At 38.4% G+C, this 26,519-nt stretch overlaps 1 protein-coding gene across 7 annotated transcripts in view; it reads left to right on the plus strand.

Moving 5' to 3' along the window:
* The window catches only part of Mysm1 (Myb like, SWIRM and MPN domains 1), a 41,222-nt gene extending 15,009 nt beyond the window's left edge, over nt 1-26,213 (plus strand). For 4 of the 7 annotated variants that reach the window (XM_052715263.1, XM_052715259.1, XM_052715264.1 and 1 more), the window contains 14 exons: nt 443-1,209; nt 4,628-4,758; nt 6,059-6,162; nt 7,396-7,473; nt 9,065-9,153; nt 12,685-12,739; nt 13,072-13,122; nt 14,078-14,152; nt 14,640-14,828; nt 16,578-16,710; nt 19,794-19,899; nt 20,075-20,132; nt 21,159-21,327; nt 22,441-26,213. In XM_052715263.1, the coding sequence (XP_052571223.1) occupies nt 443-1,209; nt 4,628-4,758; nt 6,059-6,162; nt 7,396-7,473; nt 9,065-9,153; nt 12,685-12,739; nt 13,072-13,122; nt 14,078-14,152; nt 14,640-14,828; nt 16,578-16,710; nt 19,794-19,899; nt 20,075-20,132; nt 21,159-21,317 (1,995 nt within the window). In that variant the 3' untranslated portion in view covers nt 21,318-21,327; nt 22,441-26,213. The remainder of the gene's footprint in view (nt 1-442; nt 1,210-4,627; nt 4,759-6,058; nt 6,163-7,395; nt 7,474-9,064; nt 9,154-12,684; nt 12,740-13,071; nt 13,123-14,077; nt 14,153-14,639; nt 14,829-16,577; nt 16,711-19,793; nt 19,900-20,074; nt 20,133-21,158; nt 21,328-22,440) is intronic. The other 3 variants (XM_052715261.1, XM_052715260.1, XM_052715265.1) reach the window with 3 other exon arrangements.
* The last annotated feature ends 306 nt before the right edge of the window (nt 26,214-26,519 follow it).

A 26,519-nucleotide genomic window follows, 5' to 3' on the forward strand; every position in this document is an offset into this window, starting at 1 on the left:
CACCTTTAATCCCAGCACTCAGGAGGCAGAAACAGGCAGAACTCTGACTTCTCTTGAGTTCTGAATTTAATGCTAGCCTGGTCTACAGATCGAGTTCCAGGACAGCTAGAGCTACACAGAGAAACCCTGTCTTGAAAAACAAAAACAAAAAAATTTTTTTTTTTCTAGTTCTAACTTTGTCAAGGAGTTTTCATTTTTGGTGGTGGTAAGTGCATAGAAATATAGTCAATAGTGAAAGTGTAAAATTCATTGTGAAGCTCCACAGCTTCAGAATGGCTCTTCTAACTATGTACAAGTTCTGTAGGATATTTAAAAAGCAAGTAAAGATATGATGGCTGTTAACATGTACTTAGTTTAAAAATATTTCATCTAATTTTTTGTGTAAAGGTGAATAAACTTCAAATCTTAATATTATGTGGATGCTATTTTGATTCTTAATAAGGTAAAGTGGAGTATGGAGAAAGAAACACCAACTCAGAAGAGCAGCAGTGATCTTCAGGTCAAAAAAAAAGATGAAAGGACAAAGGTGTGGTCAGCATCTTGTTTAAGGGGGCGTGCTGATCCTAACTTGAATGCTGTAAAAATTGAAAAGTTATCTGATGATGAAGATGTAGACATCACAGATGAACTGGATGAGTTGACTTCTCAAACACCACAAAAGAGTTCTGGCAACTATCTTACTATAGACATTCCTAATAGTAAAACTTGTAAAGCCAACCAAGGAGAATTCATATGCTCAGAAGGCTTACTAGCTGCTGCTGCTGCTGCTTCTTCTGGGGAGAATCTTCAGAACGTGAAGCAAAGTGAAGTAGAAGAATGTTCAAGCTCAGCAATTACATCGTGGGCTATGAGACAGAACAATGATGGCAAAAACTCAGTTGACTTAAGGGAGAGGTACAATAAACTGGCTGAAGAGTATGATGTGCAAGATGGAAAAGAAATAGCAGATGAATCCAAGCATTCCCCTTCTCCAGAATCCTGTGAGAGTCAGCAGGATTCAAGTGGAAATGAAATGCTTTTGCCTCCTTTCCAAATGGTGGAGGAAAGCCATGAGGGAGAAGAGCTTAAGCCACCAGAGCAAGAAGTGGAAATAGATAGAAATATCATTCAAGAAGAAGAAAAGCAAGCAATTCCTGAGTTTTTTGAGGGGCGCCAAACTAAAACACCAGAACGCTATTTGAAAATTAGAAACTACATTTTGGATCAGTGGTAAGAATTACATTGCACATGTTCTAAAAACTTGATACACTAAAGTATATTGATTAGACCTATGCAGAATTGAGGATTTGCTAGAGATCCAAAGAGCTTTCGCATGTCTTCCTTCAGTAGTCAAGATTTAAAGTTTCTCATAGTGAACCTCTTTAAAACTTTAGTAAGCATGGTCATAGTATGATATGTATCATAATACATATCTGTCTTTGTGTTGTGTATGAGCCTGGGAAGAAGGGAGTGACCATTGCTGGATGGCGGGGGACAGTTTCTTGGGGCAGTGTTGGGAAGCTACAACTATAAAACACTACTGTCTGGAAAAGGAGAGAATTTCCAGTTTTCCCATGGCTTTGAGTGTAAAGGGAGGACAAACCTAGAGACAGGAGTGTCAGTAAACATGGCTGTATTGCAGACTGTTCTCAGAAATAGCTTTTCAATGCTTGCAACTATGAATGTGGAATGAACTCAGTTATTAAACCAAAAGATCACAGTCCTCATTAACCTAAATATGCTGAAAGTAACTGCACTTGTTCATGGAAGCTTATTAATAAGCCTTGGGCATCCATAGTTGCTATTAATGTTTTAGAGCACTTCTCAACCCTTTGGGTGGGGACTCTGTGTTGTCCTTTATTTTCTCTTCTGTCAAGGGTTTTCCTGTCCTGTTGAAGTGACTTTCTGCTAGAACCTAGAAATGTTCCTGAAAATTGACATGTTAAATAAATAGCTCTCTTTTCACTCAGGTAACATGAACTTACTTGGCTTTTAAAGACAGCAGCCATGTTCTAAACAAAGCGTTTTTGCACTGATAAGAGCGCTAAAGAACCAACGTGGCTAAGGATGTCCTGAGAGTAAGGGATACTTAGGAGAAACAATTGACATTTACGTAGTGCTTTGTGGTTTACAGAAAGCTGCCCTGTATCTTCTCATCTGAGTCTTCACAACAGTCCTGTGAAGTAGGCAAATGGGATCTTCGCTGTTTGAAACAGATTAGCACAATTCTCAGATAGAGGTTTAGGGTGCCTGCCTTTGATCTTTCAACCAGCCACTGACCCATGAAAGGTATCAGTCCAACTTACTCGTTCTGTTAATCCACATTGCCTAGTTGACAGTTTTTAAATGCTAATTAAATTAGATCTCTGTTCATACTTGGGTTTAGTTTGGGAAATAAAAGGATAGCCAAAATTGAAGGCCTTCAAAGCAATTTCTACCTCAGAAATGTCACGACTAGTTCATACTTAATGTTAGTTTAAACAAATTTTGTTATGTTAAATTTTGGATTTTAAATTAGGATAAATTACATAGGTAGTATAAATTACATGGCAGTAGTTTCCTACACAAAGCCTATTTGGATTACTGTTTAAGAACTATTTTTAAAGAGAAAGGCATGAAGTACAAAACAGAACACAGGTAATACTTTAAAAAAGGAAAGGTAAAGTTTTGAAAATAAAGAGACCTAGCTGAACTTTCTTTTCCATGAGAGCAAGTGCAGTTGGTTTTATTTAGGGTAAGTTTTTATTAAAGTGTTAACCAACTCTTAACACCATTATTCTACCACATGCCATGCATTATACTGAAATCGTCTTCAATTCTCTTGACAGTCTTTCCAAATGAGAAAAATAAGGTTCCCAGAGGATGAGATCGCACTTAGGGTGAAGCGATTTCAGCTTCTGTGTTGATTCAGTGTTTAAAAAGCTGTAACTGCGGCCACAGCTCCTTTACCTTCAGAGCTTACGGTGCTGGCTCTTGACTCCTTAGGTCTGCTCAGGGAAGGGGAGGTGTGTGCGGCTCCTCCTTGTTCTGGCACCTTGTTTATTTTTGTCCTGCAGCTTACTGCCACGGAAAAGGCTACAGTTTTGTCAATTGTCTTCTCCCCTCATCCCTCAGGAGTGTAGGCAGTGGGAAGACAGTTCAGTTGTCTTCAGCCCACTGCCTAGACAGTGCTTAGAATACTGTAGGCATTTCAGTTGTTAGGGGAAGAAGACTAAAGAAACATTTACTGTCTGAGCAGTGAACAAGGCTGTTGAGCTTCTTGCAAAGCCTTTTGATTGGAGAAGACGGATGGAGACTAAGCCAGTTTTTAGGTTCCTGTCACTTTTTAGTAGCTCTACTTTTTCCTACTTTCTTGTCATACTTGTTTAGTTTGTTTGCTTTCCTTTCATGGAACACTGGAATTTCAGTTTTTTTGTAGAAGTTACAGTATTCTCCTCCATCACAATTACTTTCACGTTCTATGGACTTCATAGATTTATGGACTTAAATTTTGTCTATTTAGGGAGGTCTTCCCTAAGCACCCTATCTAAAGTAGACTGTGCCTGTTTGTTGCCCTGTATCCATCCATCTACATAGGCTTCTTTTTCTTTTTAGCGCTGTTGTTTGATAACATAATATGTATTATTCCTTTATGTATTGATAGTCTCCATTGGAATTTAAGATCTTTGAAAATAGGAACTTTATATTACTCACCTCAGACCCTTGTTCCTAGAACAGTGTCTAGACATTGGACACAAGTCCTTACTGAATAAAATGTGACTGAGTACTGTCTGTGTTGTCACTTAGCATCAGGGTCCGTGTCTGCATCTTAATCCTATCGCTTCCTCAAGTAGGTAGGTGCTGTAGTGATTCTGGCCAGCCTGCTTGCTCCCTTCTAAGATGGGGTTGGGAAAACCTTTCTCTTAGAATTATGTGTACCTAACATTACAGCATTTGGCATACTCAGTAATTGATTTCTATTCTTGTGAAGGTCTCTTTCTGTTAAATTTATATTGTGTTTTCTAGCATAGTGCATTAAACAAATACATGATTATTATATGAATTTTTAATTTCATTGGGAGTTTTTTAATTCCTTTGGAAATCCCTAGAATACTTATATCTGTTTTCTTTTGAGACTAAGTGCTTATAATTAAAAATGAATATACAATATTTAAAACTTTTTGAGAGAGTTAATAATTAACAGCATTGGGAAAGCCTTGGGATGGAGAGTATAACTCAGTGTTAGAACAGTTGCCTAGCAGCATGAGGCCAGTACTATAAAAAATAAAAAGTAGGGGGAATGTCTTAGTACTAAATTTCTTTAATTCCCAAAGTGCTCTTTTTATTCACAGATGTAGAAGTGAATTTGCTTCTGTACAAAATAAGTTGCTAATTTCAAGGTTGGGGGACACCTGGGATCTATGGGGCTTAGTATTGGGGAAGAATATTTGTAACACTATTACACTTACAGGTACTTGTAAGTTGTTGCATCATTTAAAGATATTTTACTTGTGAAAAAAAGGACACTTGGGTATTTATTTGTTACACAATTAGGCATTGAGTGAAGATAAAATTTTAAGATATTTCATATATTAAAAGTTTTCCCCAGAAATCCCTTTTTAAATGTTTCTATTCATCCAGAATAATTGTACTTCCATCTCTTAATTAGGGAAATATGCAAACCGAAATACTTAAATAAGACCTCAGTACGTCCTGGCCTGAAGAACTGTGGGGATGTTAATTGTATTGGACGGATTCATACATACCTCGAGTTGATAGGAGCAATCAATTTTGGATGTGGTAAAAATAAAAACCCAACAACATCTTTTACTTGGCATTTTTTTATCCTTATAGCACCCATTAATTTTTATGATGGTTCAAATTCAAGTGGATTTAAGTATATGGAATTCAGAGAAAGAGTGTAATATTATGAAATAAGTGTATCATTAAGACTTGATATTAAACAGATTTCTGCTAATTAAACTGTTTCCCTTTGAAAATACAATTTTAAAGGAAAATATTTTATCTACATAATAGTAATAATTTAACAAAGAGTTCTTTGTCAAGTAAAAGTAAATAATTTATGAGAATCTAAGAATAGCCTATTTACTTTAAAAAGATACAGGTTGAGACCAGCATGGCTGTTAAAAAAGTTTAGATGTTGGGAGCATTTTTCTGCACATATTCTAAGATCCAACAAAATTTGAAATTTGAAGTGTTACTCACTCACCCTATACTGTATTCCTGCTAGAGATGCTTTCTAGCAATGCTGAAATGAAGGCAGTAACTTATGAACTTGTATATTTAATTATAATAAAAGCACAAAAGTATTTTAACAAGGCTGGTGAGGTGGCTCAGTGCCATTTGCCCCTAAGCCTGAGCCGTGAGTTTGATCACAGAGATCTCCTTGGTAGGAGAGAACCAACTCCCATAAGTTGTCTTATGACCTTGATGTGTACGCACCTGCACACGTGTGCACATGTATACACACACACAATTTTTTTAATTAGTGAAACTCTTTCACTCTTGGTTTTTTTCTGATTTAAGTTGATGAGTATACATATGTCAGAATGAATTCTTCCTGATCACTGAATTCACGTGACAGAGCTCTGAAAAAGCTAGTGGTGATGGGTGCAGGTAGTGATAAAGAACCAGAACCTTACCAACCCTGGTTTTGGAGGTGAGCAAGAGAGCTAACCCGAAAGCCTCTGATAGATGATTTCATTTTTGTGTATTGAGAACACATTTGTCTTCCACATGCTCTGTGTAGAGACCAGCTATTTGGGAACTTCATCTATTTTAGCCGCAGCCACAGAGATGACGTATGTTTTCTGTATTAAACTGCCAAAGTCAGCAAAGTGGGCTCAGCACTCATTTCACCAGAAGTTATACAGATTACTTAGTTCTTAATAATTAATTGCTTTTACTGGGCTGCCATTTTATGAACAGCATTATTCATTTGAGAACTAAGTGACATATCAAATGTACGATTGTGAGATAAGAATCATGGGAGCTCAGCTGTAGTCAGCATAGTATATCTTCCTATTTAACAGATTTCACAGAATAATAGATGCGTTTTATCTTTCCTAAATTCCAACAGAACAGGCAATATATAACAGACCACACCCAGTTGATAAAGTACGAGTGAGTGATGCGAAAGATGCAGAAGCAGCATACCAGCTTGCCTGGCGCCTGCAGTCTATGGTAAGTAGCTGTTTTACTAAACAAATGGCCACTGAGTGGAAGAACATGTTTTCTCTTGTGTTTCACCTTGGCCATTTAATTTTCTGGCTTCTTTTGTATATGAGACAAAAACCAAACAAACTGGAAAACCCTTCAAGTTCACTGTCAGAGTCTATAGAAACATCCTTACTAAAGTGGCCTTGGGCTACTTGGTTTTGATTTGTAAATTTAACATGTTGGGTGCTAGAAAGATGGCTCAGTGGTTAAAGAGTACTTGCTGCTCTTGCAGAGGACCCCAGTTCAGTTCTCAGCATGTACCTCATGCAGACCACAAGCATTTGTAACTCCAGTTCCAGAGGATCTTCACCCTCTACTGGCCTCCTGGGCATCTAGCATGCATGTAGTGCACAGACATACATGTAGGTAAAACACCCATAAACATTAAGAAAACATTAAAAAAAAAAACAGCAATACACAAACCAGCTGAGGGTGGTGGCGTGTGCATTTAACCTCAGCATTCAGAAGGTTGAGGATGGTAGAAAAGATCTCATTAGTTTCACATTAAGTTGGTGACAGGTAAAATAAGTCTTGGATATACCTCAATTTGCTGTCTTCAGAAAGACTGTTTTCAAGTGGCTCTTTGGAGATCATACAAGTTACACACCTCTCTTTGGCAGCTGGTTCATTTTAAGCACCTCAGATATGATGTTTGCAGAACTAGTTGAGTCGTTTTTGGAGTTTTTTTGTTTGTATTAATTTGGCAATGGCCTTTCTAAACCTGGGATAATCATTTTGCTTCTACTTTCCCTATACTCTTTCCTGTGTTTTCTTCTCTACCACAGATAATTGGAAACAAGTTCATTTTCTTGGTGCTTCTTTCTAGTCTTAGCAGTATTTTTATCATGGTATTTTAGCTCCTAAATGGTAATAGAAAGGAAAATAAAAAGAAATCGAGTAAAATGCAGAAAATCATCAGTGCTATGTTTTTTAAAGTGGTACCTTGATGCTGCCACCTAGCTCCTACCTTGCTAGCTGCTGCTAGTGGCCACGAGAAGTCAATTGAGTATCTTTAAGCAGAGAAATAGCTGACTGTTACACATGATCGATAGAATACAGTTAGTGAGTTGATGAACAGACATTAAAATACTTAAGTAATAGAGTTTTAGATAGTTATTAAGTTTTGTGTGTTCATGTGTTAAGGATTTTGCCAGGTTAATTTTGTTACATTTTACCTTTATTTTTTTCTTAATGTAGCGTACAAGGAGACGTAGGGTCCGAGACCCATGGGGAAACTGGTGTGATGCAAAAGACTTAGAAGGGCAAACATTTGAGGTAATTTTGACCTTATTTGTGGTTTATCCTTGAAAACTTGTTTGTGTCATGATTTTAATTCCTGTATATTACACTAATTTCATTATTGAAGTGTGTGTGCTCATTCCCATGTTAATTATTTATTGAAAAGTTACCATTAACCAAACTGGAGGTATCAGTGGTACAGTTAACTTGCACTCAGAATTTTGGTTCTCTATCTCCATCTCTAAATCAAGAGTAAATGCCAGACTGAGGAATTGGTATGCCCTAATCATTTCATTAAACGTTAATGTTCCTTTGAATGATGTTTGTTAAACCAATTAAAATACTGTTCTAAACATTATGCATACTGAATTATAAATATTGAAATGTTATTTCTGCTAATAGAAATTGGGACCCTGAAAGGAAACATAGGCAATAAATATTGTACGTATATATATATATATACACACATGCACACGTGTTTACATGTAGAATTTGTTGTAGGTAATTAGTGTAGTGGAGTGGAAAGAAGGTATAAATATATATTTATTAGCTTTCTTATCTCAAATAGCTACTTAATTGCACTAAATCTCAAATTTTAATTTATAAAGTATGGATGGTACCTCTCTGAAAGGATTTTAAAAGAAATGAGATGAAGTATATTAAGGTCCTAGTATTAGTTATTCAGTAAGCCTGCTTGGACAAGGTACTCAATAAATGTTACCTTTCTCCTGTCCCTTCTCCTCCCTCTCCTGTCCCTAACCTTACACCCAGTACTCTTATTGGCATATTAATAAGTAATACATGGTTCCTTCCCATAAGGTTGGTCTAAGAATATGAGGTATTCCCAAAGAGTGTGATGAGGAAAGAGTTTGAACCAAAGGATCAGGAGAAGAATCATCTCAAAATATAGATGGAAGCATTCTAGGCTGAGGGAGTTGCAGAAGCAAAGGTACAGATACAGGAAAATTATTAATATTCTGGGAAAGGTGCATAGTTTGTTCAATTGGAGTGTAGGGGTGGTAGTAGAAAGTACTAGATTATGAACATTAACATGTTTAACTTCACAGTACACCATGACAGTTATTGCTGCTGTTATTATTTGTTTTCTAAAGATGAGGAAACTGAAGTGTGGAAGCTTCAGAGCTCTACAGTGGTCTCTCAGCTGATAATGAATAGAGCCATACATTTTTGCTCCAGAATTTTATGATGTTGACGCATCTCACTTCCATGGTGCCAGAGAGGAAACCAGGACCTCATGCATACTAGACAAAGTATACTTTATCACCGAACTACCCTTCATGGTGGTGTCTTAAGTTATAAAAGAAAATTCAGCTACCTGAGCCCTGGAAACTAGAAATGAGGAATAAAGACATGGAGGTTTTTTGAAACTTAATGACTGATACCCTTGATTAAAATGGGCAAGTCTGGAGAAGAAACACATTTTCATTTTGATAAGGCCATATATTTTAAATTATTAAATAATTTTAAAAGTTATTGCCCAGGATTTATTAGTATCGAGGAAACAATGCATACTGACTTGGTTGGTCTTGTTCTCACATGTCCATAACTGTTTGATTTCTTCTGCATCAGTAGCTGATGAACCCTTTGATTGGCTGTTTTGTTTTAGCATCTGTCTGCGGAGGAGTTGGCAAAAAGAAGAGAAGAGGAAAAGTGCAAACCTGTTAAATCTTCAAAAATTTCCAAACTACCAAAAAGGTAGTGTTATGTTATATATTTTCTTAACTTACCACACATGGTTAGAAAATATGAAAAAATACCTGATAGCTTCATTAGATACTTTGTATAATATATACGAGATAGAATACTTTTCTTTTTTCCTTCTGTGTGCAAAAGAGAGAGAGTGTGTGTGTGTGCACACTCATGTGTGGGCCTGAGGTTGATGTCAGGAACGTCCTCTGTCATTCTCACACCTTATTTATTGAAGCATAGTCTCTTTATCAAACCCAAAGCTTGTAGATACGGTTGGTCTTGCTAGCCAGCTTGCTCTGGAGACTGGAATTACAGGTGGGCTACCATGCTCACCCAGGATTTGCATGGATTCCTGAAACTCCAAACTCAGGTTCTCATGCTTTCAAGGTGAGCACTTAACCACTAATCCATCACCTTAGCCCTTTACCATTTTTAATTGAAAAATTACTGATCACATTTTGGAATTGTTTTTTAAATTACTTTATTTCACCGATTATCAGTTTGAGAACTTTGGACCGGCATTTCAGAGTTCTGGCTCATCGAGTTTTGGGGATTACCTAGGGGACCTGTATATAAAAGGAGTCCTTCAACCCTAGACATGGTCAAACAATCCCTTTTTCTTGCTGAATTTTTACAAGTTGTTGTGAAGTTTGTTGTTTTTAATGTGATATAATCTGAAAATTTTAATTTGTAAAATGTTTGAGTACATTGAATTCCTTGATTTTTCTAGGCGTCTTAGTTTCTGCAGCCCCATTAAGTAGACTTTAGCCTATCACTTTCCAAAGCAATATATTAAGGAATACTGTTGCAGTTGTATTTCCTTGTCAGGACTTGGTTCCTTACTTAGAAACTAATTAAAACAGCTAACATTGCTTGCTGTGTTTTAAGTACTTTTTTTTTTCTTTTATGTGCACACACCTAATCCCTTGACAACCCTTTGCAGTGTGAGCATCATGCCCATTTTACCCTTAAGAAAACTGAGTGACAAAGAAGTGGCCATGTAGTATTTGTTCATGCTGCCTAGTGTAGAAACTGATTTAAGACCAGGAATCCTTAGACCTGAGAGTGTAACTCAGCACATTGTCTGTTTCTTTTCCAAAATGTAAATTTAACCTTACCCTGTAGGGCAAGTGGACTAAGTTAAAAATCATTAATAAGCCCAGACTCCTTCCAGTATTCATACATTTTATTTTCTGAGTCTGCGTATGAAATTTAGCTTTATTGTGATTTAAGCTGTTTTGTCTTGCCAGGAACCTTTTAAATCCACCCACACTTTTCTCATCTTTGTACGGTTAGCATTGATTCATCAGCATTGCAGTAAAGTTACTTTTTCTACTATTCATTACCAAATAAAAAGGTCTACTGGAATAAGCCTCGGAAATCATTATTCAGTCATCTGATATACTTTAACACAGTTAACCCATATGCTTTTATCTTACTTACATGCAAGTCATAGATATCTCGCTTAAAACTCAGATTTTAAAATGGTAGTGTCTAGTTTGGACCAAATCATTCCCACCAAAACTGACAGTACACTTTACTTATTGTGACACATATTTTTCATGAATCCATTAATATTGATCATCTCTTTGCTTTTCTAGAATTTTATCTGTATTCAGTATCTAATACCTCTGTTTCCAATATCTACTGTTTGTGGTTTGTCCATTAAGTGTCTGTAGCCATCCTCAGCAACCCTTCAAGAAACATCAACCTGCTCCTGTTTGTACAGGTTAAGTTCACACACATTCTTCAGACTATTCTCTCTTCATCATCATTTCCACATTTCCAATCTGTCTCTGTCTGCATTGTTATTATTTATTTATTTGCTTTTTATGTGTATTGCTGTTTTACCTACACATATGTAGGTGCATGCCTGATAGCCTTGGAAACTAGAAAGAGTGGGTTGGATCCCCTGGAACTGGAGTCAACAACAGTTGGTTGTGAGCTACCTTGTCAGCATTGGAAATCAAACCTTCATCTTCTGGTTTTTTGTTGTTGTTGTTTTTTCATGTATACAGTGTTCTGCCTGCATGTATGCCTGAAGGCCAGAAGAGGGCACCAGACCTCATTATAGATGGTTGTGAGTTACCATGTGGTTGCTTGGAATTGAACTCAGGACCTCCGGAAGAGTAGCCAGTACTCTTAACCTCTGAGCCATCTCTCCAGCCCAAATCTTCTTCTCCTCAAGAGCAGCCAGTGCTCTTAATTTTCAAGCCATTTCTCCAGCACTTAAACATTTAGTTTTTGGGGGGTTCATTTTGTTTTGTTTGTTTTGATACAGTCTGATATGTCCCAGAGTGGCCCCAAACTCGAGGTGTAGCTGAGGATGACCTTAACCATGGGTCCTCCTGCTTCTACCTCCCAAGTGCTGGGATTACAAACATGTCCCAACTCACCCACCTTCCTTCTTATTCATTTAATTTAAAGATCTTCTTTTATCTTTTGTCCGTTTTTAAAATTCCTACATGTTTTGGGCCCTGGGGTACAAGACTAATAAAACAAAATACCTTTACACACTCTTGTCAGATGGGAATTCCATATGCTACTCTTTCCAAGTTGTCTTAATAGAAACATTTCTGATTGTTTTTCTTTGTATAAACATTCTTCCGATACCTGGAGATACAGCTCAGTGATTAGGAGCATTTACTCTTGCAGAGGACCTAGGTTCAGTTCCCAGCACCAACATGGTGGCTCACAAACATCTATAACTCTAGTTCTGAGGGATCTGACATCCTCTTTGGACCGTTGTGGGTACCAGCATGCATATACATATCTACATTCAGGCAAAACACTGATACATATAAAGTAAAATTTTATAAATCTAAAAATAATACTAAATTAAAAAATTGTTCTGCTATTTTCTTCATAACTCAATTTTTAGTGGTCAAAAGCTTTCTTAGTCTTTTTTCTGGTTTGCACACACTTTTGCATCTGGCCTTGCTTAGATTTCCCTTTCTATCTCTTTACATTTTGAAGTAATATCATAGGCCTTTCTGTTTGCTTTAATCTGTTTGATAGACTTGTTATTCCTTAATTTAACAGCTCTTTCTTCAATCCCCACTATAGTGACCTACTATGATGCTGACAAGTGTTGGTATCCATGTGTTTCCTTTGAGACAGAGTCTCAGTATAGATCCCTGGTTGGCCTAGAGCTCACTATGTAGAACAGGCTGGCCCTTGCCTCATGAGTAGTGGGATTCAAGGCTACATCACAACACTTAGCCTGGCAAGCTGTTTTGAGAAACTTATTACTTGAGCTTCTGTCAGGTCTCATGTTGGGGAAATAGTTGTTTCCCTGAACTTTTGATATCTCCTTTCAGTTGAAGAGCTGTGTCTGCTCACCAGCTCCTTCAGTTGCTAAAAGAAAATAAAACAACAAAACTACTTTGTCCCAGACTTCCTGCTCTGTCAGATCTAAAAGAATGTGTAGCTCCTTATAAGGGATTCTCCTACTCTAATATTTTTTCATACAGGCAAAAGTTTGGGTTTATATTATTGCTAATTTTTCAAATTAGTGATTTTTTTTTTCTTTTTCAGCTCACTTGATCCCTTCCAACTGATACCTTGTAATTTTTTCAGTGAAGAAAAGCAGGTACTTGTTATCAATGAGTAATCACAAATAATGCCCTCTTTGGACAGGAATTACTTACTCTTTATCTGTGTGTGTGAGGCATGTGTATGAATGAATTGGACATGGCAGGGTATAGTAAGGATCGGGTGAATGAGTCAGGCAGAAAATGAGAGGGAAGAGCAGTTTCCTGCTAGGGCTTTGAAGCTTAGTTGTTTTTAAGTCTCATTTGTCCTGAACTTTGATAAATGATGAGAACTTGGTGGGGTGGGTAAGCAGAAAAGGGTGGATATTCCAACTGGGGAGAACAAAAATCTCAGTATTTATGCTATCCCCCTTTTCTTTTTCTATTTCAGGAGCCATTTCAGGTGAAAGTAGCTTCAGAAGCACTTTTGATAATGGATTTGGTAAGGATAACCTATTGTGCTTAGTTATTCTGATTTCTGTTCTTGTATTTCCTTTATTCATTTTTTTGTAGACCTAAGAGAAAATGGAAGACATATTTCAGATTTTAACTATTTCTTTATAAGGAATCTAATTTCTTTTGAAGGAAAGCTAGACAAGTGCATCTTTCTATATTTTAGAAAAAAATAAGTTTCTGTGAGTTTTGCAGATTGTCTACCATCAGTAACCTCTGACCATTTTCTAATATCCCATGTCTGCTGTCCAGATGACTGAAACTCCACTACATCTAAACTGCGGAGGCTCCTTGGGTGTACTGCCTGCAGACCCTCTAACAGTTGTGTGTGTTTCAGGTCATTTTCTACAGAAGGTTCTAGAGTGACTCACTCTGTGTCCTTTGAATGCAGTTGGTATCTTTCTTTTTAAGTGAAGAAGTTCCATATTGGTAGAATTATTAAGGCAACTCCACATAGTTAAACGGGAGGTTTATTTTTGTGGGGTAACTTACAAGTGAAGGGATAGGTAACAGGGTCTGGGAAAGGTGAAGCGCAGTCCAGCGGTGTTCTCTGGAGAACTCTGCTCGGTCTACCTCCAGTGTCCTGGATCCAGGAACCAAGAAAGCTAGCCAGCCCATCCGGATCTCGGTTCTTCAGGGGTCCTGTCTCAGCTCCGCCTTGTAGGCGTGACAGTTACCAAAGCCTCAATGTGGGTGGTACTTCCAGGTCAAAGCTGGAATGGCTAGCCACTCCAGTTCTGTCTTCTACTATGTGCTTCAAAGCTTCCCAGGTAGCCGAAAGGAAAAGGGTGTGAAGTCTGAGCCAGATGCTTGGAGCCCAGCTGCCAGCTCCCTGCTGTGCCTCTCTATTCAGAGCAGTGCAGTTGCTGTTCTGCAACACTGTTCTATGATTCTTTGTTGACTGCGAGTGTGGATTTGGTCTGAGTCTGTCCTGTTTCTTTTAGCATGCTCATGTCTCTATGGCAGAGGTGATTGGGCTGTTAGGAGGAAGATACTCAGAAGCTGAGAAAACCGTTGAAGTAAGTCTTACTTTTCAAACATTTAAGTTACCAAGTCTTGGTGCCATACCAAACATTTTATGGAACCCAGAAAATACTGATTTTTATCTGTATTTGTGAGAGTATACATGTATAGAAAATTACGTATTCAGAAGTGACTCAGCATTCTATTTACTGAGCATCTGCTTCCTGTCAAAAGAGAGAGGATTCTGCCAGCCTTGGCTACCCACTACCTTTACCAGTGAAAAGCTACAACTAAGGGCAGTAATGTATTCTAGTGCTTGTGGGTAAACACTGGTATACATCATTCTGCTGAAATTATTTTCATATGTAACAGGAATTGTTGAAAATGCCTTTGGGTAGGTGTTATGGTGCAACCTGGAAACTAACCATTATCATGCCTTTTAGATTAGAAAAATGCTACCTAAGTTTGTAGCCTACAGTTACACTTTTGGAGTTTATTTAGCAAGGAATAGAATTGATAGGATTTCACTATGATCATTTACAGGTGTGTGCAGCAGAACCATGTAACAGTCTGAGTACAGGACTACAATGCGAGATGGATCCTGTATCACAAACGCAGGCCTCGGAAACCTTGGCTCTTAGAGGCTACAGTGTTATTGGGTGGTACCATTCTCATCCTGCATTTGATCCTAATCCATCTTTACGAGATATTGACACACAAGCCAAATACCAGGTGTGTTTATACTATTATATACCTACATTTTGTAAATTATTACACATCCTCCTGTTGATTTTTGTGAAGTAAAACATCTGTTATTTTTAGCTTTACACTAAGTTTTTACATCTACAATTTTGAAATAACTTGCTTTTTTTCCTGTTACATCAATAAGTATTTGGAAAGTCAACAGTTGAGTATAGACAGGTTTTTTTTGTTTTGTTTGTTTTATTATAGACAAGCTCCTAGAGCCCTTAAAAACTGCCAGAAAGGGGCTGGAGAGATGGCTCAGAGGTTAAGAGCACTGACTGCTCTTCCAGAGGTCCTGAGTTCAATTCCCAGCAACCACATGGTGGCTCACAACCATCTGTAATAAGATCTGGTGCCCTCTTCTGGCCTGCAGTCATACATAATAAATAAATAAATAAATCTTTAAAAAAAAAAAAAAAGAAAAGAAAAAACTGCCAGAAAGAAGTAGGACAACTGCTGTGGGATGTTCTGTATGGCAAATGTGTTGCTCTGATTGGTCAATAAATAAAACACTGATTGGCCAGTGGCCAGGCAGGAAGTGTAGGCGGGACAAGGAGGAGAATAAAGCTAGGAAGTGGAAGGCTGAGTCAGAGACACTGCCAGCCGCCATGATGACAAACAGCATGTGAAGATGCCGGTAAGCCACGAGCCACCTGGCAAGGTATAGATTAATAGAAATGGATTGATTTAAGCTGTAAGAACAGTTAGCAAGAAGCCTGCCACGGCCATACAGTTTGTAACCAATATAAGTCTCTGTGTTTACTTGGTTGGGTCTGACGGCTGTGGGACTGGCGGGTGAGAGAGATTTGTCCTGACTGTGGGCCAGGCAGGAAAACTCTAGCTACAGACAAGACTTGTTATAACTGTAATAGTTGGAAGGATTGATATATCTCTTTGTAAAAAACAAGTTGTATTTTTACTCACTGTTACGTTTAATGTGTATTTTCTATGTAGGTAGCTATTTATTATTGCCTTGTTAATAAGAATTATAGTCAAATGATTTGGCATGTATGTAAACACATTTGTGGTATGGGCTTTGTTGGACAAAGACTCTTACTCCGTGGGCCCAGATTGGCCTGGAACTTGTGGTAATTCTCCATACTCCTGTCTCAGCCTCTTGAATACTGAGATAGATGTGTACCACCACACCCAACTAATATATGTGGCACTTCTGTTGTCTTTTTGTTTTTAATTTTGTATGTTTGTTTGTGAGGTGAGGTGCACACTGATGTATTTGCACATGAGCCAGAGGAGAACATTTGGTGTCCTCTTCTGTCACTTTCCATTTTATTCCCTTGAGATGGGATTTCTCCCGGAACCTGTAGCTAGACTGGCACCCAGGAACCTGTAGCTAGACTGGTACCCAGGAACCTGTAGCTAGACTGGTACCCAGCAGTCCTCCTGTCTTTCCATCCCCTTCCCCAGCACTTAGACTACAATTTACAGGTGCATATAACTGATTACAACAGGCTTATGTGGATTCTGAATGGGGGAAACCTGCTCGTCCTGCTTGCACAACTTCTCTTACATACCAAGTCTTCTCCCTAGCCATGCTGTATGTTTTTTCAAAGATCATCTCTGATGAAGGTGAACAGTTTGGGCCTGAAACGAATACATAAGGCATTTCATTCAGTTGCTGCTGTTTGGATAGGGCTCTTTTTTGTTATCTTTTCTCCAGTTAACTATCAATTAGAGCCTTGATAGTTGAAATTAATTAAACTTTTCTTTTCATTGTAGAGTTATTTCTCCAGAGGAGGAGCAAAGTTCATTGGAATGATTGTTAGTCCATATAATCGAAGTAATCCTTTACCATATTCCCAGATTACCTGCTTGGTTATAAGTGAAGAAGTTAGCCCTGATGGGGCCTATCGTAAGTTTCAGCAATAATAACTTCTTACTATCCCTATCCTCAAATCAAAGAACTTAGAACTGTGTAAAACTATTTGATGAGAAAGTGTGTTTATCAACCAAGGACTCATTGCATGCCACCTAGTTAAACCAACCTCTTTCCTTTCATTCTGGAGTTAGCATGACCTTAGATAAAAAGATGAAAATGTGGAGAAATGTTAGAGCAGGCAGTGTATCTGCTAAGTGCTGGAGACATTGTGTTGCACAGGCAGTGTGCATGCTAAGTACTGTGAACATTGCATGCACAGGACGTGTGTATATACTGGGCACTGGAAACATTGCATGTATATGTAGTGTATATACTAGGCACTGGAGACATTGCAGAACACAAAACATAGTTCTCAGAAAAGTATTTTCATAAATGCAATCTTGCTTTCTCTGCTGTGGTATACAAATAAAGAAAAAACAAAACCATAACCCAGCTTCCCATTACCTCCTGGGTATCAGGGTTCCCAAAGACAAGCTGACTTCAGATCTCCTCAGTCCCATCCGTAACGAGAGAGGTCCAGCCCCAAATAACTCTCTCCCAGGGTCCATGGAAGAATCTTAACCACCAGCTGGGAATCTAATCTTAGAGCTATCAAAAGAACCTACGCACACCGTGCTCTTTGAGTCCATTCACTTTGTTGCTCTGAGCTCTCCCTGTACTCTTCTTTTCAGCTCTCCTGCTTCGCTCTTGCCTGATTGTCTGTACCTTTTTCTGCTCTTCTCTTTGTTCTGTCTTAGTTCTCCCCCAAGTCTCTGAAGTTTCCAGTTTTTATACACATACACTCATGCACTCAGCAATTCTCTGGCCAAAGCAAGGTGACAAGGCTTGAATTCTTTCAGGGTCATAAAACAAGGTAAGAGTTTACACCAGGCAGTGACTGTCAGGCTTTCTTCACGACTCAAGGAGGGGGTGACTTGTGAAAGCCTCAGTGAACTCTGAGAGGGAACAGGGTCAAATGAGAGGGAGAGAGACCTTAAGTCAATTAGGGAAATCTAAGAAGGAAAAACGGGAATCCATGTGTAATACTAAATTCCTAAGTGTAGTTAGATAATAAGCTAATTAACAAAACAAGGTGGCAGGAAAAGGAGTTAAGATTTTGTTAGTGCGAGGTTAGCTTGGGGCAGCACTTTTCCTATCTGTTGGCAGGGTGAGCCCAGGGCATGCTTGTTCCATATCTATCTAAAGCCTGTGAATCAACAAATTCATACATGTTATAATACTATGTCCTTGGATGTCCGAGAATGTCTCAAATGAGATATTTTTGCCTAGACACTTAACACTGACCAAATGCCTGCCAATGAAGATAATTGCAGGAAGACAGACCTCTAAGTTTACTTTGGAGAAAGGAACAAAGACCTAGTTGGGGGAAACAGGTTTTGACTGTGTGACTATTTTTCACACATAGCTGGGGGATGTTGTCCAAATACCCGACATGTATAGGGGAAATTGTGGCCAATAAATTATCAATCACACTATTAGAAGTTCTTGGGAAAAGAATCAAATGAGAAGGCTACAATAGCACACAAGAAATTCACTGCAGGAAACAGCTAATACATTCAAAAACCAGTATCACCAAACTTTTGAGTTTTGGCTTCAACCTCCACCAGAGCCCCTGGCTCTAATGGGTCAGCCTTGTCAGTGCTAGCTGAGTTCCTGCTTCATAGTTCTGCGGCTCGCAGCACATCTGTCTCAAGAAAGAATTAGTTTGACATAGCCAACTACCCCACTTGGTTTCTCTGGGTTGTGTGTCTCCTTGTGGCTCTTCCACAGCAGACTAAGCAAGGCAGGGAGGGAACTTTGTAAGGAAGTGGTTGGAGACTCAGATTTTTCTCTGGGTGTAGTTCTGTGTGAACTACATTTGCAACAGTCCCTTCCTTGTTGAATCATGACATCTTTGACACGTCATACTGTACTCATTTTTCTCTCCAGCTTCCAGCATGGAGCCTGGCATAAAGTGGATTCTAAATGAATGTTTGCTTAATAATTAATTTCTCTTTATTCTTAATCATCTTTCTTTGATGCTCTATCCTTGGTAAAAATCTTCTCAGCACTGTTGACTGTTTGTTTTTTTATAAATCTGCAGTACTTTTTCTGCTTAATGGCCACTTTGGCTTTTAATGCAATTTATTTATTATTTTTATATCCTTAGTTCCAGCTAATCAACACTATGAATTTTTATTGAATGAATAATATCAGTAGTAGTCCAGAATGCCCTTCTGAGTACAGCACATAATACACATAAAATTCTTCACCGTAACCAGAAAGCATCACAAAAAAACTTGTCTTCATTTTAAGTCAGATCTCAATCTTCTGGGTTTGTCATGAGCCTCTATTCCAATCATATCTAATACAGTTAGTTGATACTTGGTACATGTGACTATTCACAATTTAATTCACTAGAATTTAATAATTTCAAACTTAAGTAATTCTGTTTCTGGCCAAAATGAAGTAATAAGGAGTTTTTTTAAGCAACCAAAATAGTAGGCAAAATACACAACACAGTAGTATTTTATTTAGGATGTAACTCAAGGCTATGAAGGAAGATGGTTGCTAAAAGATGGGAAGCAGATCAGTTAAGCCCAATTGCTATCCTTTAGTGACCCGGAGGAGAGACACACAGCCTGGTCCTGGCAAACTTGTGTGAACGTGATGGAGGTGAGGCAACTGAGTTACCAGAGCGAACTCCTGAGAGTTGTAGAAGACACCCCCTTAAGTAGTTAGCTAAGTATAGACAGCACATGTTTGTGAAGAGACTAGCAGAGGCAGGAGACAGCCACTGGGGAGAACTGCAGTCTGAAGTCCTGGTAGTTTCCTCAGCTTTAACAGGAATGCCGCCTGCTGAGGCCACGTTGCCATGGGCTTGATGACTTGTATCCTAGGAAGGTACTATGCCTTGCTTTGCCAAGAACAGTCTAGTTTGTTGCTGATTCTGCCCTTTTCCGCTTAGAATGATAAGTGAGATGCCATCCTGCCTTGGATGGTGCTTTTCACAGAGCTGTTGGAAAAGGAGATTGGAGAAATAGTTGATGAAAATGTGCCTCTTTACACTTCTCTAGGTTTACCTTACAAATTTGAAGTCCAACAGATGTTAGAAGAACCACAATGGGAATTAGTGTTTGAAAAGACAAGATGGATAATTGAAAAATACAGGCTTTCTCATAGGTATGTGCCTTGGTTTGTGATGGCCCCACATTTACAGTCTTTCTCATTAAATTGAATCAGAGAAAGCAAAGCCTAGATTTAATACAGAATCCTGATATCTGGCATCAGTGACAGTTTACTACACAACCAGTTGTGTGTTCGTCTCATCGGTTTCTTTTCACATGTCTTCCTACAGCAGTGTCCCCATGGATAGAATCTTCCGCCGGGATTCGGACCTAACTTGTTTGCAGAAAGTAAGCTGCCTTCAGTTTTAATTGCTTTCATTACTCAGATTCCAAAGCTGGTGTTCTTGGTGTGTTTTTCACCGTTCAGTGGATACATTTTCTGTTTCCTTTATTGATTTACTTTGTAAAATTAATGTGTTTTATTGGCTGAGCTTATACATAGAAATAATACTATTTTAGAATGCATTTGTCATTGTTGACTGATACATTTCTTAGTGGGGTTACTATTGTGTACAATGAAGAACCTTTGATCTTTCTTTAAAATTCGTAAGTACCATGTTTCCCATTTAACCATAACACCTGGCCATTTTTAAAAAATACAGTATAAATCTAATTTAAGTAATCATTTTGCTCTAACTTTGTCCTTGGAAAATAAGGATTAGGTTCCCCACCCACTCTACCCCCCAAGCAGCCCACCCCCCATGTACACACATACACATATTCCTGGTAAGATGAATAGATTGTCAACACTCTAGTTTTGTTTTAGCCATTTGGGGATATTCTGAAAAAGTAAATATATTAAGTTCTTTTTGCTACATTTTCCTATATACTGTTAAAGACCAATGTGTGCATCTCCAATAAAACTGGTGAAGAACTATATACTTAGTTCTTTTTTCGTTCCCTTTCTCTGTCTCTTTTCTCTGCTTGGTTTTGGTGCTGGGGCTCAATTCTGAGCTGTGCATGTGGTCACCAGACACTGTGCTTCATCCCTAGACCCACAGTCTTATGTGCTTCCTTGTTCTTGCTGTTTCTGAGTCTTTAGAGATGGCTCTGTAAATGTAACTGTTCAAGGGGTAAAATTCCTAGATTTGTCTCAAGTAGAGAGCATTGCTTGCACATGTTTGTGTCCTGTGGAGTTGTAAGGGACTAAACTTAACCTTCAGCAGTGACTCCAGTGTTCCAGGCTGAGATTGTTGAGAACAGTGTCTCTCCTTTGAGAATTAAGAAATCTGAGGTTTGAGACGAAATTGTGACAGTTATGCAAGCCCTCTTAATACTTAAGTATTTAAATATAAAACTTTTCCTTTCAACTAGCTTTTGGAGTGTCTAAGGAAAACACTAAGCAAAGTAGCCAACTGCTTCGTCGCTGAGGAATTCTTGACTCAAATAGAAAATTTGTTCCTTTCCAATTACAAAAGCAAGGAAGAAAATGGACCGGCTGAAGAGAACAGCACAAAGGAGTTGTTCTTGTAATTATTTAAAAGTAAGACGTTCTGTTTTAATCTTGGCATACTACTGTAAATAACTGAGATTTTTTTTAAGCAATATAACTTTTTTCTTTTAATACATAAAATTCTAAACTTTCCCACATACATAATGGAAAAGGAAGAAAGATAGACTTGTTCTCATAGAGTGGTAATCAAGAGTTCTTGTCTGTGTTAAGCAATGTAATAGACTATGAAAGCTTGAGCAGTGATCGGCTTTACTGTGTATCCAGCGTGATCAGTAGACTGTGTCTATGTTTTCCTTCTTCTTTGAAATATTTTCTTTGTCATTTTGGCATCTTATCTCATTAGAAATACTTATTTTCTTCCCATGTGCTTTGGTGGTGAGATTTGTGTTTGTTTTTTGGATGTCGCAGCTTCCGTGTAGTGTGAGTTAATGTGGTTGAGAACTTCTGACTACTAGATCTAACAGCATGCTGTAGAGTGCCAACACAGGCACAAGGAGAGGATCTTAAACATTCAGACAAGAAAACAAAGGGGAGAAGAACCAGTTTTCAGTCCTGTTATTTGCTTTAGTTTTAGTGTGTAGCTCTGTACAGATAGTCAGCCTTCTCAGTGATTTCAACATTTTAGATGATTGCACAAGTGAAATCAGTAGCGCCAACTCTAATTACAGTAGTGTGATAAAATGTCATTGACCTGGACTTGGCAATGTAACCCTCCGCCTAGCTTTTTCCCTGCTGTCAAGAGAAAGAAACAAATCACAATAAAGCTTAAATCAGATGTTGGAGTTTTAGAAACAAAGAGATGCCATCTAGCATTTTACATATTTAAGCCAGTTTCGTACTTCCTGAATAAGAAATGGAGGCTAGTACACTTTCATGGAGAGGACCAGCTAGTGTATTTCCGTTAGCTGGAGAACTGCTGTTTGCCCACCGTCCTGGCCTTCTTAATGGTGACGGTTTTGTTACCTTGAAACTGAGTTGAGTAAGACTTTTCCTTCTTTGTTGTTGTTGCAGTTGTAGCAGAGAAGAGGGCAGCACTGGATGGAGTGGCCTCACAGTCTTAGGTGGCCTGAAACTGATTGGGGCTGTGTGGGCCTCCCACTGTTATTCCAGCTCTGATTTTATCTTTTTTTTTTTTTTTTTTAGGTTGCTGCTTCTTTGGAACTTCATTTTAAGATTGTACAGTTCCAAAATTAATGTGTATTTTTTAAAGAAAACTAGTAGTTTTTCCATTTCCCTGTGTACATTTAATATGAACAATGAAACATACTTTGTAAAATCATCTTGATGTCTGGAAATATACAAACTCCCAAAGCAAAAAATCAGGAATCCTGAGCTCTCAACGTAATTTGAGCCAGCTTTGGTATGTGACCTGGTCACAGTCACATGTCTGAAATCCAGGTGTCTCCGTTGAAATTGAGAGAGCTGAATTTTATGACTTGGTGTCTCTTCAAGCCCAGAAGGTGACAAAAGTCGGCAGCCCCTCACTCTTTCGTGCTTCCCTTCCTCCTTACCTGCTTTTTCATAGGCTGTTGGAACGGACCTAGGAGCAGATGTTGATTAACTTTCTTGATTGGTGTTGCCCTAGAATGTTGTTGAGTTGTTAGAAGTTCTTTGTCAAATCTGGGTTTTTCCACATGCCTGTGGTTAATCATAGGTACTCCCCTGAGCTACATTATAAGGACTTAAAAGATGGCCATTGACAGAGTGTAGGGCCCTGAGAACACAAAGTTTTAAGCAACTATTGAGGGTCTATTTTTCTGTCTATAGAATACATTTATAATTTATCTTATGAAATACTTTTAAATACAAAGAAGTATATACAAAGCACAGATATCTCAAACCTACTGTTAAGAAAGTACTTCACACAGGAATTAAATTCTTTACCAGTTGTGGTTTTGGTTGTTTGTTTTTAGGTTTTTTTTGGAGGGTTGGGGGTGGTTTTTCAAGACAGTGTTTGTATAGCCTTGGCTGTCCTGGAACTCACAGAGGCTGGCCTTGAACTCACAGAGATCCACCTGCCTCTGCCTCCCTAGTGCTGGGATTAAAGGTGTGTGCTACCACCGCCCGGCTTTCCTGACCAGTGTTAACAGCATGAATTTAGAACATTCTGATTTATCATGTGTCTCCTGTTGTTTCCTGTCTGTTCTCCATGTGGCTTTCTTTTCTCTTGTCATAGTGTCTACATGCTTTGGCAACTGCAGATGACTCCTATGCTGACCTTGCCAACCTTGACCTCCTGAGAATAGTTAGAGCCAAGGCTTTAAAGAAGCACAGATGAGTCTGGAACCAAGGGGGCATGTAACACAGAAGTTGATGAAGCAGGCTCCTAAAGAAAAGCCCTTTAGGAAACAGTGTGGGTAGAAGTGGAGGACCGGAGACACCTGAGACCCTTCATCCCAAGTTCTGTCTTTTTGGAGAATACAACTGTAAAATAATGATTTTAATTTGTTTCCTGTTCTGATTTTATAAGGAAATTTAATAATGGTACTTCTCCTATATTAGACTTAGTGTTCTTCAAAAATAATACTCAAGAAAGCAAAATCAGGCCATCATTTAACCTTGAACCGTTCTTCTCCAGTCCTTTTAAATGGCCTGGAGCTCCCATTTCTAGAGTTGGTTTGACCCCGTGCTCACAGCTCATGAGCACTTTTGCACACTTAGACCCCTTCCATAAAAAACTTAAATTTATATTTTATAATTGTGTCTGTGTAAAATGACAGTATTCATATTTTGGATTAAAATATTCCTTTAATCTAAAACTTGGATTATTTTTACTAATAAAATTAAGTGAAATGTTTGTTACATGCTCTGGGAGTCTGAGACACTGTGCCTTATGCATGGTTTGCCCTGTCTGTATTCAGAAGGTGCTGGAAAAATGCAATTAGTGTTCTCTGTCCTCTTCCCACTGCCTCTAGGTTATCTGTTGTCACTCAGCCCAGTAGCACTGCAGTTTCCACTCTCATGGGCCTATCCATCTGAACTGCGTTCTTTCCCATCCTAGCCAGAACTCAGCGTATTGCTTAGCACCGTTCATTCTTGGGAGAGAGGGCTAGAGACTGGGGGAGTGAGGGTGGGGAGACAGTAGTTAGACGTCAGTAGATAGATGGACGTTTTTTATTCTGGTTCCTACTTTTGACAGTTTGTGCCCTGCCTCACAAGGTGAGGTCCCTTTCTTTCTTCCCTTTCATCTCAGGCCCTTTTATTCATCCATCCTCATAGCTCATAGGTATAAGATCTTTATATCATTTGCTGGAAGTGATAAACAGACCCAGTCAGATTTCCCTGCAGTTGTTTAGTACTGGTTCAGGCTTCTCCCCAGAATGTTCCTCCTTCCAGGCTGAGGAGTAAGTGAAGTCTGTGACAGGCAGACTGCAAGCACATTCAGCCTCTTCAGTTTTCAGAACAAAGAAAATGTCAGCCTCAGCATGCCAGTCCAAGCTGTCATGCTTTTTAGATTTTATGCTTTTTACCGTATATATTGCTGTGTTTGAGTGCAATGGAGAAGCTGATAGAACCAGTATGCCCAAGAGTGCTGCTCTGTCCTGTGCCAGCAAAAGCCACCTAATTGACCTCCTGCTTGTCCCACACACTTGTATGTCATCAGCAGACATCTCATGTGAGTTTCTTATCAGTAGTAGAGCTGGTCAACCAAATTTTCTTTTTTCTTCTCTCACCTCTACCACCAGGAGACTTAATCTGGTGCCACATGGTATGGCATGAAGAAAGAGTACTTTCACAGAAGCACAAAGAAAAGCACATGTTTTGATAAACATGTCCTCTTATCAGCATTAACAAATTTAACAAAGAAATTTGATCTGCATCTCCACTTTCCTATTCTTTAATAATGCTCTTATGACTTCATATATTTTGTAATATGCCCAGAAAAAAAATCACAGGAGAATAATGTACTGTATTTAGGTTATTATTTCCTGACCTTTTCTCAAATGGTTTTATTCATGCTTTCATTTCCTGAAATTTTGCTTTCTGGTATTTCTTCTAAGCTACCTCATTCCCTTAGTGCCCCCACTAGATCACAAAAAAATAAAAGCATTCAATTAAAGGGTTCTCAAGGAAACTAAACTTTAAAGGTGAAATTAAATCCCAGCACCTGGGCGACTTTTATTCCCCTCCTTTGGTGTTTCTGTCATAACTCATGAGTCCCAGGGAAAATGCCTGGTTTGTTTTCTCTGAGATTTCCTAGTAGCTTTCCAGGAATTCATTAAGTGTTCTCACAGTTCATGTTCCTGTTTCATATGTTATAGAATTGAGCCTGTGTGGTGGCACACACCTTTAATTCCAGAACTCAGAAGTAGAGGCAAATGGATCTCTGAGTTTGAGGCCAGCCTCGTCTACATAATGAGTTCTGGGAACAGGACTGAATAGTAAGACCCTATCTTTAAAAAAAAAACAAAACAAAGAAAAAATTGTCTGCTTTAGCATATGGATTCTAAAATTGTGGTTAGATTTTAGCATGGTTTATGCAGATGAGTCATTTGCCTTTAAATGTGTAGAGTGGAGTTGACTTGCAGAGTTACGTTATATATAAGATACTGCATGACAGTTTATAAACTTGTCACTCTTTTCCTACAATATTAGCAGTTTTTGTGAATTTTTTCACTAGTTTGCATTTTACAGTGTCCTACAATATAATGATTTAAAACTATTTGTACATTTAAATGTTATGCTACATTGTATATACCTACATTAAGAATATTGTAAATATCAGTGTTTGTAGAATTATGAAAGATTTTCCCCAAAATGTGAACTCATCTTTCTATACTTACTTGTGACATATTAAAAATAACCTAATTTTAAGCTTTGATTAAGATATTATCTCACAATGAAAGCTAAGGAGAAACATGCTACCACATTGATGTAAATAAAAATTTGAAAATAAAACAGGTGTCTTTTGTAAACTCTTGTGTCTTTGTAAACTATTAGCAATATATGTATTGAATTACAAAAAGAAGGCACTGTCTTAGTTACCTTCATTGCTGTGACAAAAACCATAACAAAGGCAACTTACAAAAGGAAGCATTTAATTTAGGGTTCGCGCTTCTAGAAGGTTCTAGAGGGTTCGTGACCATCATGTCAGGGAGTATAGCAGCAGGCATGGCATTGGAGCAGGAGCTGAGAGCTTACATTATCTTATCCCCAAACAGAAGGCAGAGAGAGAGAGGGGAATGGCATGGGCTCTGGAAACCTTAAAGCCTGTTCCTCGG

The sequence above is a fragment of the Peromyscus californicus genome, unplaced genomic scaffold (genome assembly GCF_007827085.1).
Source record: "Peromyscus californicus insignis strain IS unplaced genomic scaffold, ASM782708v3 Scaffold_5__1_contigs__length_169319896, whole genome shotgun sequence".
Classification (NCBI taxonomy): Eukaryota; Metazoa; Chordata; class Mammalia; order Rodentia; family Cricetidae; genus Peromyscus; species Peromyscus californicus.